This window comes from Scyliorhinus canicula, chromosome 15 (assembly GCF_902713615.1).
Source record: "Scyliorhinus canicula chromosome 15, sScyCan1.1, whole genome shotgun sequence".
NCBI classification, from domain to species: Eukaryota; Metazoa; Chordata; class Chondrichthyes; order Carcharhiniformes; family Scyliorhinidae; genus Scyliorhinus; species Scyliorhinus canicula.
The window spans coordinates 17,912,142-17,924,948 of NC_052160.1; the positions used below are offsets into that span (position 1 = coordinate 17,912,142).

Consider the following 12,807-nt stretch of genomic DNA (forward strand, 5'->3'; position numbering starts at 1 on the left):
AATAATGAAAGCGGCGCCACCCCTAATTTGGTCATGAACGGGGATTCTCCAACCGATCGCCGAACGTGATTTCGGCGTCGATGACCGGAGAATCCAGCCCCCTATCTGGCTGCATCACAGCCTGGTATGGCAACTGCTCAGCCTAAGACCGGAAGAAACTACAGAAAGTCGTGAGCACTGCCCAGTCCATCACATGAACCTGCCTCCCACCCACTGACTCTGTCTACACCTCCTGCTGCCTTGGGAAAGTGGGCAGCATAATCAAAGACCCCTCCCACCCAGCTTATTCTCTCTTCCAACTTTTTCCATTAGGCAGGAGATACAAAAGTCTGAGAACACGCACGAACAGATTCAAAAACAGCTTCTTCTCCACTGTTACCAGACTCCTAAATGACACTCTTATGGACTGATCTGATCTCTTCACACATCTCTGCCGAGTAGTACTGCACTTCTGTATGCATCCCCCAATGCCTGTGTCTATATATTTACATTGTGTATTTTATGTCTGCCCTATTATGTATTTTCTTTTCATATACGGAATGTCCTGTTTGAGCTGCATGCAGAACAATGTACCTCGGTACATGTGACAATAAACAAATCCAATCAATTGTCATATAAACTTGGCATGTGTCATTCCATAATGATGCTTGCTTAACCCACCTACAATGTTGACTTCAAGAGTGCGTTCAATGCTCAAGGACAGGGTCTTGTGCAAACACTTGTGCTGATGATAGTTTCCTCCTCCCACCCTTAAAAGTGATAATGGTAACTGGAAATTAGTTGAATTAAGGAGAGTCGGTGCAAGCTCAACTTCTAATGCATATTGAGTGCTCAATTTTTCTGTATGGTTGGTAGGATAATCTATCTTTGCATGTAGTCTGGAATTCCTCAGCTCTTTAAAGTCCAGACTTCTGTTTTGAGAGCATGCTTTATCAGTTACAAACAACCCAATTATAGGAGGGAGGAAAACTATCCGTGTGTTGGGGCGAATCTTCCATCATAGCTGGTTATCAAAGGAAGGGGAAGGAAATTGGAGCGACAATCATCTCACCTAGTTTTTGTACATGCTCCAGTAAAATCTTGAGCTGCACCCTGGGAGCAGGTCACCTGAATATCTTCAGATTCCTGATCGGACAGAGCTTTAAGGGAAAAATAATTTTGTCATCCGTTGCGATGCTCCGATGCCCCGCCAGTGGCCTCAGCAAGCTACATGCCCTGTGTTGGCTTTAAATAAATGTTAATGTCCGTAACAGGCTTGAAGGGCGAATCTCCAGCCCCCGTGCTCCTCCCGTCCCATTATGTTCCGACCCCCACAGTGGGAAATCCACCAAGCAGGCTTTGGTGCAAGTTTGCCCAAGTGTGGCCCTGATATGGTGGACCCCGAGGTAAATCAAGAAGGTTAGAGCATAACTAAGGTGCTCCCCAAATCTTCTTAGAATCCTCCCCCCACAATGCAAATTCTGTCCCCCGCTCATGACACGTAGGTGCATCCTCCCCCCACCACAGGAATAATGGAAAACCCCCCTTACAGCACACTCATGAGGGTGACCCCCCCCTGCCCCCCCCGCCCCCCCCCCCCCCCCCATAAGACCTGCAATCAGATCCCCCACCCAAGATTCCCCCTGAACAGACTACTCCCCATCAGGAACCCCATCAGAGACCACAATAAGCCACCCCTGCCTGAAAGGTGAAAAGCAGTCCAGGCAGTCACGTGAAAAATCATTGCATTTTCAGTTACCCTTCATCAACATCTGCAGCCTCAGACAGAAGTGGTTAATGCAGCAGCTTTTAGAAGTGTCAGAAGCTTCCTTGAAAGCCAAGTGCACTTCAAAGGGGTTCAAATTCCTTGACAACCTTTGAAATCCAAATCTTCCATTCAATTTCACAGAAGAATGCATTTCACTAGCAGGTGATTGACAGCTTAATTCAAAGGCTGTCAAGGGATTTGAAGCCCTTTGAAGTGTACTCAGCTCTGGAGGAAGCCTCTGACACTCGCAACAGCTGCTACTTTGAACAAGTTTGGCTCAGGCAGCAGATGTTTGGGAAGGGCAATGATTTTTCACTCTACTGCCTGGACCGCTCTTCATCTTTCACGCAGGGGTGACTGAGGGAGTCTCTGTTGTTGGATTCTGATGTGGGGGTTTCTGATGGGGAGGTCGGTGGGGGGAGGGAGGGTCGGGTTGGGTCATCCACATGCATGAGTGCTTTGGGGCGGAGGATGTCCCATTATTTTTGTGTTGGGATCGAGGATGCCCCTATGTATCGGGATTTGAATAGTGGGCGGAGGGGGGCCCACCTCCGGACCTTGGTATCGGGCCACCCACTCAAAATGGCGGCCCATTACTGGGATTACAGTACAGTTGGGCAAACTCTCCTCCATGCATAAATAAGGTAAAGAGGAGAGACTCGCATACTAGGCCCCACTCCTAGCACCAACGGAGACCAGCAGCGATTCTCCGGACCAAGACGGAGAATTCGGCCGTTATGTGAGGAGGGGAAGAAACTTGAAGGGAAGAGTATGAAATTTTAGGCAGCTTTACAATGAATTTGTATCCAGTAATGTAATATAAAGAGCATGTGAGGTATTAATTACATACTTTGCACTCCTATAGTCTCCAAATTAAAGGCTGAATTTATTCTTGTGAAATTAAAAATTCTCAAAGTTTTATCTGTTGAAATGCCATTTGCTTGTGTCAATTTTGAGGGCAGTCACAATTGATGTCATTAAGTGCTACACTCCTTTCTAACTCTTTAAAAAATATTTAATTCTGAAAGTACATATTTTTCAGTCTTGATAACCTCAGATACCGAGGTAATGCTGATTACTTGAGGAAAATAGGAACAGGAATTGGCCATTCCGCCCCTTGAGCTTGTTAGATCATGAACCATCCTCTGCTATCCAAAAGCACATGCTGGGATGGCATTGTGGCACAGTGGTTAGCATGCTGTCTCACAGCGCCAGGGACCCACATTCAATTCCGGCCTCGGGTGACTGCCTATGTGGAGTTTGCACTTTATCCTCATGTCTGGTTTCCTCTGGGTGTTCTGGTTTCATCCCACAGTCCTGGGTAGGGTTCTCCTTCAGAGGGTCTGTGCAAACGCAATGGGCCGAATGGCCTCCTTGTGTACTGTACGGATTCTATGATTCTATGACTGAAATATATCATGTTGCCATTTACCAATCTTGGTTCTATAACTCTTAATACCCTTGCCGATCAAATAAAGGATCTTTCTCAGTTTTGAAATGCAATTGTCCTAGCCTCAAAACAGCTTTTTGGGGAGAGAGCTTCAAATGTTCAATACACTGTGTGAAGAGCTGCTTCCTGAATTGTCTTAGTCTAATTTGAAGATGATGCCGCCTGTGGTCAGGTTTCCCTCACCAGAAGAAATTATTTCTCTCCATCTGCCCTGTCAAATCTTTTAATCTTCTGAACCATGTCAATCAGATCACCCCTTAACCTTCTTTACTCAAAGAAATACGAGGGAGGGTCGGGTTGGGTCATCCTATTTTAGCCTTCATCAATTATTTTATTTATTTGTTAATAGAGAATATTCAAATCTTTTCACAGCCCGAAGAGCTCACCAATGTCCTGGAGATCAGCAACATTGTATTCACCAGCATGTTTGCCCTGGAAATGATTCTTAAACTTCTTGCATTTGGTCTCTTTGGTTACATTAAGAATCCATACAACATCTTTGATGGAATTGTCGTTATTATTAGGTAGGCCTACAATTCTTGTTTCTCTTTTTTTGTAGTCTATGTTTGAACTTCTATTGGTTTAATTAAAACTCTTTGCCATAGCTTGCAAATTGCAGTTTGAAGCAGGCCATTAAAAAAAATCAATCTCTTTCCATATGGGATGGAGCAGTGTGATCAATTATCGGCAAAAGCTATTAAAAAAATTAGCATCGATCTTCAAATGTAATGAAGAACTTTCATACTCACTTTGTGGCCAGAACAGGCAACCAAATAAGGAACCTGAATTGTAACATGGAACTGATCATATGATTGGAGGTACCCTAAGTTCTGCTGAACATCAAATTGAGAAATAGTTATCCTTGAATGGTGTACTCACTCACTATTCCTGGTTGTCGGTTTCCTCACTCACTCTCTCGATGGAGTAAATCGACAGCTTACACAACCCCCTCTAAGAAGGAAGCCTATCTGGTCTAAGTACCTGCATCTGGATTTTCTCCCTCTCAGTCACTGTTCATCCCCAGACCTACTTTCTCTTTGATTTCAAGCCCAGTTCTTCACGCTTAGACTCTCCAGCACCTCAACCCAGGACTCCCCATCTGACTGCAGATTACTGTATCTTTGTGCAGAATGGGAACCAAATGATAGAAAGTTTTTGAAATCTAAAGATCAAAAAGAAGACTAATCACAAGTTGAAAATATTGTTCCGTTACCATTTTTCATTGAAGCAATGGGCCAAAGTTCTCCAGTGTGATAAGGTGCCAAAAGACATTTAAATGAGATTTCCTCGTCTGCTATTTTACAGAAAGCATTGCTGTGTTTATTTTAAGCAGATTAATTAATCTGTTCATATTTGAGCAGTGCAATTTCAATCCTAAAGTATTTAAATTTGATTGATTGAGGATCTCTTTCCTGTTGAGCCGTATTTATTCATTGCCAATATCTTTATGCCTCAACCCACTAGTTTTTCATAAGTTGTTTATCCCATGTTTTATATGAAGATCAGTCACAACCATGTGAAGAAATGTAATAATATTCGATAACCCCCTGAGCCATTCCTCTGAGCAAGAGGAAGTTAACAAACAGCTTTAAGAATTGCAAATCTGAGACCAAGGTTTAAAAAATCTTTCAGAGAGACTGACCCCCCCTGTTCCTAAAAATAAGACGATAAACATAATTTTCTTGTTTATTATTAGTGTGTGGGAAATTATTGGTCAGTCTGATGGTGGCCTTTCAGTGCTGAGAACATTCCGGCTGCTCCGAGTTTTGAAGCTGGTCCGTTTCCTGCCTGCGTTGCGGCGCCAGCTAGTGGTTCTGATGAAAACCATGGACAATGTGGCTACATTCTGCATGTTACTCATGCTATTCATATTTATCTTCAGGTGATTATGAAAACTCATTTGCATGGTAATTCAGCATAATATGTCTTATTGCAACGTAGCTAGTTAAATTTTACGCACCTTTCAAAATCTGAAAATGACAGACAGGAAAGGACCATCTGGTCCACTGAGCGTATCACCGCTTGTGATAGCTGGAACATCATGATAAGAAACTCCCTTACCTACCCAAGCCTGTTCAACCCCACTCCTGACCATAGCAATATAATGAAGAGGCAAAGGCCCAGGGCCAATAAGGAAAAAAATGCTCAAGGAAAATTCTCCTCTGACACATTCAAAATATCACGTCGATCATGGGTGTGCTGTAAAGAAGTGATGCAATCTTTGTCCAAGGCAGGAACAAGAATAATTACAGCACAGAAGGAGGCCCCTCATGTCTGTGCTGACTCACTGCAAGAGAAACCCATCTTATCCCACTCACCCACTTTTCCCCTGTAGTACTGCACATTCTTTCTCTTCAGATAACTCTCTAGTTCTCCACTGAAACCTTGATTGAATCTGTTTCTCAGGCAGTGCACTCCAGATCCTAGCCACTCATTTGGTAAAAAAGCTCTTCCTTATGTTGTCATTGCTTCTTTTGCCATTCAGCTTAAATTGCAGGAGAGTTTACTTTTTAATAAAACCCAAGGTTTCATGTCTGTGTTCTCAGTGGTGTAAAACGTACATTAAAAGTATCCTCGTTGTTATTGCTGATGTGTTGCTGTCTGTTATGTTATTCCTAATTTGGTAAAGGTTATTCTGGTTTGACCCACAGTATTCTCGGCATGCACCTGTTTGGATGTAAGTTCAGCCTGAAGACTGAGAATGGAGACACAATCCCAGACAGAAAGAATTTTGATTCTTTATTATGGGCAATTGTCACTGTATTTCAGGTGAGGCTATCCCGAAAACAAACATTTCTGCTGCTATATTTCAAAGTAATAGGATAAATTACATTTTTCACTTTAAAGTAGCAATCTTTTGGGTGAAAACAATGATAGCATGTTGTTTGTTTGCCATTGTTTATAATGACCAATGTGTTTCATTTTTTAATCAGTTGTAGTAAATACAATAATGAGCAACCATTAGTTAGCTAACTAACAACAACGGGTTTATTATAAGTTCAAACTAAAGACAGAGCACTTTAAATGATGTGTTCATTCTCAGCACTGGGATCATAGCTGGTTGCAAAAGCTCGTGCTCTGCACTGCGATCACCACACTCGTTCTCTATTGGGTGATCAGATCACATGACCCATCCGCTGCACCCCCTTAAAGGGGCTTGCTACTACATCCCTCCCACTTTAAGTGCCTTATTACATAGTACATTGATAACTTATACGACTTTCACGATTTTAGCGATAATGAACCATTTTTAACACAGTTTATGAGAAACTCAGTCTGTCAGGGAACATTTTCTTTCTCTGTGATCGCCATAGCACAACTGATTGAGGTTCCACTCTAGAGGTAGCTACAATTGGACCTGTTCACCAGGACTTACTCCTGGCATGTTACATTCCACTGTTTTATCAGTTTCACTGGGAACAGCACATTGGCCTGCCACTGGCTGATCAGTCACACTTCATTCCTTGGACAAACAACACTACTTGCTGGCACAACTGGATCCAGCAGTAGCACTGGCTCTTGGGACAGCACCCGTCTCTGAAAATAATCTGTGTTTCTTCAGAAACTTGCACTTTCACTTCACTTCACAGGACAGTGGCCTTGACTTGGCCAAAGCAACTCCCGGGACCCAACTTAACCTACTTCCAAAGTTCTTTACAACATCTGTCTTAAATGGTATTTCCACATTTGCTGAATCATGGTTCCTTTTTTGGTAACTCTGCTTTGTTTCCACTCTGCCCGCTAAATTTGAAATTATCAGGCTCAACCTGGTTCTTAAGCGCAACCCATCAACAACTCAGTTGAAGCTATGCCTGTACTGATATGCAGAGTGGTCCTGTAGGCTAACATGAACCATGCTATCTTGGTTCCCAGTGACACAGGTGATTGATTCTTTATATCAACCTTGAAAGTTTGAACTGCGCATTGAGCCAACCCATTTGATGAGGGATGATATGCTACAGTCCGAATATGCTTTATTCCATTAAAAGTCATGAACTTCTGGAATTCCACACTTGTGAATGCGGCTCTGTTGTTCAACATTAGCACTTCACATGGGTGGCGAACCATTGGCGCAGTTTCTCAACTGTGGCGTAAGAAGTTGTGGACCCCATTCATGGCTGACCCAGCCATTCCCATGGATGCAAGAGGTCCGCAGGGGGCAACTTCTGGTGTAACTGGCATTGGTCACATTGTTCACAATCCTTTCAATGCTAGGCCAACAAACGTAGCTTCTCGCTCGCATTTACATCTGTGACATGCCCGAATGGGCGCCATGCAATCCTTCCAGCAGTAATTCTCTACCTGGTATAGGCAATCACTCTCATTCCCCAAAGGCTGACACAATCCTCGCAACTAAGATCATCATTCCTGAGCTGATAAGGCTCTTCCGAAACTTTTTCATTCTGCCATTCATGCAGTTTAACCTTTGATAACAATGGGTCTGTATTAGTCCAGTACTTAATTTGCTGTGCTGTCACAGGTAATGGGCGAAATTCTCCGACCCCACGCAGGGTCGGAGAATTGGCGGGAAGCGGCGTTATTTCCGCTCCCGCAGGTTTTCGAATTCTCCCGCCGGTAAAAAACCGGCGTTGTGCAAATCCCGCCGGCAGCCTGTGAAAACAGCTGGCGCCGGCGGGATTTCATTTTTTTTGCACTGACCTTAAATCTCTGGCCCGGATGGGCCGAAGTCCCGCCGACGTGGCCACGGGTCACGTCGGCGAAAATCACAGTTGATTTAAAACGGCGTCAACCATTGATAATGGTTGACGCCGTTCAGTGTCGGGGGTGGGTTGCGGCATCGGGGGGGGGGGTGGGTTGCGGCATCGGGGGGGGGGTGGGTTGCGGCATCGGGGGGGGTGGGTTGCGGCATCGGGGGGGTGGGTTGCGGCATCGGGGGGGGGAGTGGGTTGCGGCATCGGGGGGGAGTGGGTTGCGGCATGGGGGGGCATCGGGGGGGTGAGTTGCGGCCATCGGGCAGTTGCGGCATCGGGGGAGTGGGTTCCACTTCCGCAGCTGGTGAAACTGACGCGTATCGCGTCAGTCAGCTGCTGGCCCTTCCGGGACCGGAGATTGCCAGCTTAAAAGAAGGCCCGGACGCCGGAGTCATGCGCACCGATTTTTTTCGCAGGCAACCAGCGTTACGAAGGCCTACGGAGAATTCAGCCCAATGAGTCCAGGAGGTTTAAGCCATTACAATCTCTTGTGGTTCTGGAGGGAGTGGCATACTCTCTGGTAACGGAAGATATCTTAAGGCAATGGCTCTGTGAGCCCATGGCCGAAGTTCAAAGGCATATTTGTAGGCCGATAAAAACAGCGGCCAACGTTGTATCCGAGCAGAAGAAATTGGTGGAATCGATTTGTCTTCCAATAAATGCATGTGGTCTGTGATAATGGTAACATGCCTCCCTTATGTGTTTTGATTAAACTTATTTGCTGTTTTCTATTTGGAAGCATCCTCTTCCCGCGTCTGTTGGGGCTCTTGATATCTAACCGAAGGGTCTCTCAGAGCTGCCCTCCATTGTATGGAATAACAAAGTCCTACCCTATCTGGTTTTGACACTATCTTCTTAGAGGGGCTGAAATGTACCATTAAGCATGAGGACTGAAGTACATGCTTAACTTGGCTAAAAGCCTTTTCCTGTGGTGTTTTCCAACACCATGGGCGGAATTCTCCGCTCCCGGGAAAAATCGGGAAGGCCGTCGTGAACTCGGCCGAGTTTCGCAACGGCCTCGGAGGCGGCTCCTCTCACCGTATTCACCCCCACCCGGGAGGCTAGGAGCGGTGCTCCGTTATTCTCGGCACACCGAGAATGATGCGACGGTGGTGCTTATGTGACGTCAGCCGCGCATGCGCAGGTTGGCCGGCTCCAACCCGCGCATGCGCGGCTGACGTCACGCCGGCTGACGGCTCAAACCCGCGCATGCGCGGTGGCCGTCTTCCCCTCCGCTGCCCCGCAAGACGTGGGGGCTTGATCTTATGGGGCGGCGGAGGGGAAAGAGTGCGTTGCTTTGAGATGCCTGCCCGACTATCGGTGGGCACCAATTGCGGGCCAGTCCCCTCCCGAGCACAGCCGTGGTGCTCACTCCCCTCTCTGCCTGCCACAAGCTTCAAACGGGCCTTTGGCGCCCATGTTCACGACGGCAGTGACCAGGTGTGGTTGCCGCAGTCGTGAAATGGTCGCGAACCGCAGGCCACTCGGCCCATCTGGGTCGGAGAGTTGCCGTGAAAAATGGCGAGCGCCGATTCTTCCAAGCGGGGGGTGCGAGAATCGCGGGGTGTGCCAGGGGGGCATGAAATGAGTCGCCCGGCCCTCCCGCGATTCTCCCACCTAGCATGGGGAGTGGAGAATCGCGCTCCATATCTGGCACTTCTTTAACAGCACATGTAATGGTGCCAGAATGTTGATAGATTTGGGAGCTGACTCTCCCCAGGAAAAATCTAAGTTCTGAGGTGTTCCAAGGGGCTGGTGTCTCCTTAATTGCTCTCACTTTGTCCTCTATATGGTGTAACTCCTGAGCATCCAACCGATATCCAAGATAAACCACCTCGTTTGCTCCTTTCTCTTTTAAAACACACTCCTGCCTCCTGAAATCTGTTGAAAACTTTGTGCAAATTGGTCAGATGTACCTCTTTGGCGAACATAGTTTTAGCATAATTTATTTTTCCTACATATTTAAAATTTCATATATAACCAGATGAGTTGAAGGACTTCTGGTGGCGACATGCATAAGGAGACCAGACTAAGGTAGCTCCCACTGGAGCCCTTGGTTTTTGATCTTTTTCCCCTGAGTCACGGGGGTAATTGGTGGACAGACTCATCCCATTTGAGAGCCTTATGTAAGAGGATGTCAAAAGGCGCAAGACTGAATATTGGGAAGAAAGATGTGAGCGTTAGCCCTTCTGAGGAGCTGAGCAAGGTGTGAAGTATGGTGGTATCAAAGATGGCGGAGGCATACATGTCGTCGGGTGGGGCCACACCTATTACAGTGGATAAGCTGACAGAGGTAATGGCTGTCGAATTTGAAAGGCAATTTGACAAGCATTTCTAAAGGTAAGGGAAGGAGATGCTGCAGACCCTCAAAAAGTCACTGAAGGAAGCATTTGTCCTGATATAGGAGGCATTGGGAAAGGTGTCGGAGACAGTGCGGGCGCATGGTGAGGTGCTGAAAGGGTTAGAGGAACCATCGTCACGACACAGTGGCCAGTTGGCATCGCTGAATGCTGAGCTGCAGAGGGTGGAGGACAGGAACAAGGGCCTGAGAGCTAAGGTCAAGGACCTACAGCAGTGTTTTTCAAACTTGTTTGCCCGGGACCTATTTTTACCAACCGACCATCCTTCGGTACCCACCCTGGCTGACCTTTGCGACTCACGCCGGCCGACCTTCGCGAACCACTCCATCCGTTGAAAAAAAATCAAAACGTTTGTCCTCAAACTCGCATAGCCTTCAAATATCTTTGAAGTTTTGAGGAATTTAAACTTTCATTTGCCATCGCTTCTAGTCATTTTGACTCAGATCAAACATGAGATCAGGTCTAACGCCTGTTCTTGTCAGCTTGGATCTTGTGGGGACCATGAATTGGATTCAATTTCAATTTGAATTGGTTTTGCGAGCAAGAAAGGAGATGGACTAGGGATTCGCCTCTGTCCACTCTGCACTTTGGCTTTGTAACTCTGAGAAAGGAATAACATTTTTTAAAACTTTCATTTACCAGTGCTACCCTGCATATAACATACATCAACTTTGCATCCTGATTTGCAGTAGCACAATTAATGAATCTATACCTCAAGTAATCATCTTTACACTGCTTTGTTGCTGTTTTCTGCTTCTCCATGGGTTCTTCACCACAGGCCCTGGAGTTCACACCAGCACTGCTGGCAGCTGCAAAATGGAGGAATCTCTCACACCCCCAGAACACATGATGTCAGCATGACCTGCTCTCTGCCACCGCTCCAGGCAGGAAGACTCCAATGATTTAAAAATAAACCTGCTCCTGGTTCAAAACGCTGATGTCAGGAGGAGGCATTTTGCCCCCGCTGGACTCCGGGCCTGCGTGCTGCTGAGGGGGCACAAATGCATGGAAAGGATGGCATTTTGAATGTTGGTCGTGCCATTGGGCATCACCTCCTGCGATTGGGAATGCATTGGGAAATCTGCAGCCCTTACCTGATCTGGCCTACATGTGACTCCAGACCCCCAACAATGTGTTTTACTCTTAAATGCCCTCTGAAATAGCTTAGCAAGCCACTCAGTCCAAAGGGCATTAGAGATGGGCAATAAATGCTAGCCCAGCTGGCGATTCCCAGATCCTCTAATCTTTTAATCAAATAAAATAACGGTGAAGTCAGTGCTTTCCAAGAGTGGTGTGCATTTTGGTGTGGTGTACCCGGCGAGGCTGAAAGTTACACATAATGCCAACGGCCATTAGTGGGATTCTCTGTTCCCCAATACCGATTTCGTAATCGGCAATCGGGCGGAGAATCCCTTCTTACAACTGAATAGGGGGCGGTGCCTGTTCTCAGATGCTCCGTCCCCTACAAAACGGCGTCATTGAGGAGCACTGCGCATGCTATTGGGGGCCTCAGGACGTAACCGAAAGGCTGTCCCCCAATGGGCCGAATTCCCGACCGCGCAGATGACTCATGGTCTCAGCCGTCTGAAACCCTGCGTGGCGCCTGTGGACTGTGCCCAGCGCTGCCATCAGTCGGGGGGGAGCTGTGCTGCTGGCTGGGGGGGGGAGGGGGGGGGGGGCTTCGGCGAGGGCTGGGGGTGGTGAGGCGGGTGTCCAGGGGAGCACTATCTGGCAGGTCGGGTCCGTGCACGGCTGCGGTGCAATGTTGTACAGTGCAACCGCTGCAGGTCGTCGCCTTGCGCATGCACGGCCACAGACCCGGCAATTCTCCAGGCGTTTATATCTGGAAGACCATGAGTTTTACATGGCACGGCTGCTGGCCCCTCACCGGTCAGAGGATCGGTGCTGGGGCCTTACCGATTTTTCCCACGTAAAACGTCACGGATCCTCTGGACTCAGCCCCAAAATTGGAGAATCCAGCCCCATTTCTTCAAGATGGTGGAGAAAGCAAGGCTTTTATTAATGATCAAGGACTTGAACTAAACTGAGAGGGTTCGAATGGGACTTTGCTGGTGGTCAGGACTGGTTTGTTATAAAATTGTGTTTTTTCTTATGTTTGTCTTTTCCCCTTCCCCACCTTTTTTTTTACTGTACAGAATTGTGGTTAATTGAAGTTGGTTTTGTTTGGGGTTTTTAAATTCATTTTTATGTTTTCTCTTTTTGGTGGGTGTTTTTGGTTTGGAGAGAGTATTTGGCTTGGGGGAGGGTGAGGGTATTGGATAGTTTCAGGGTTGAAGGAGGTGGTGGGTGAGGTTCGGCTCCTGGGTGTGGTGGTTAGTTTTTTGATTTATATCTGTGCTTGTTTACTTGTGTGATGTGGGAGGCGAGAGAAGAGCACCAACGGTTGGTGGACTAGACCCTGGAGGTAGATGGTAAGTACTTGAGTGACCCTACTCCAGAGCTCCTGGCTAGTAAAAGCTTCAAATGCAGTTTACTACTATCTACTGATAAGGTGATGTTGAGTTGGTGAGGTTGAAC

At 46.8% G+C, this 12,807-nt stretch overlaps 1 protein-coding gene across 4 annotated transcripts in view; it reads left to right on the forward strand.

Annotated features, from left to right (window-relative positions):
* cacna1ha (calcium channel, voltage-dependent, T type, alpha 1H subunit a) overlaps positions 1-12,807 on the forward strand; it is an 806,165-nt gene that overhangs the window by 645,186 nt on the left and 148,172 nt on the right. For all 4 annotated transcript variants that reach the window (XM_038819421.1, XM_038819419.1, XM_038819420.1 and 1 more), the window contains 3 exons: positions 3,570-3,721; positions 4,894-5,079; positions 5,849-5,966. In XM_038819421.1, coding sequence (XP_038675349.1) covers positions 3,570-3,721; positions 4,894-5,079; positions 5,849-5,966 — 456 coding nt within the window. The remainder of the gene's footprint in view (positions 1-3,569; positions 3,722-4,893; positions 5,080-5,848; positions 5,967-12,807) is intronic.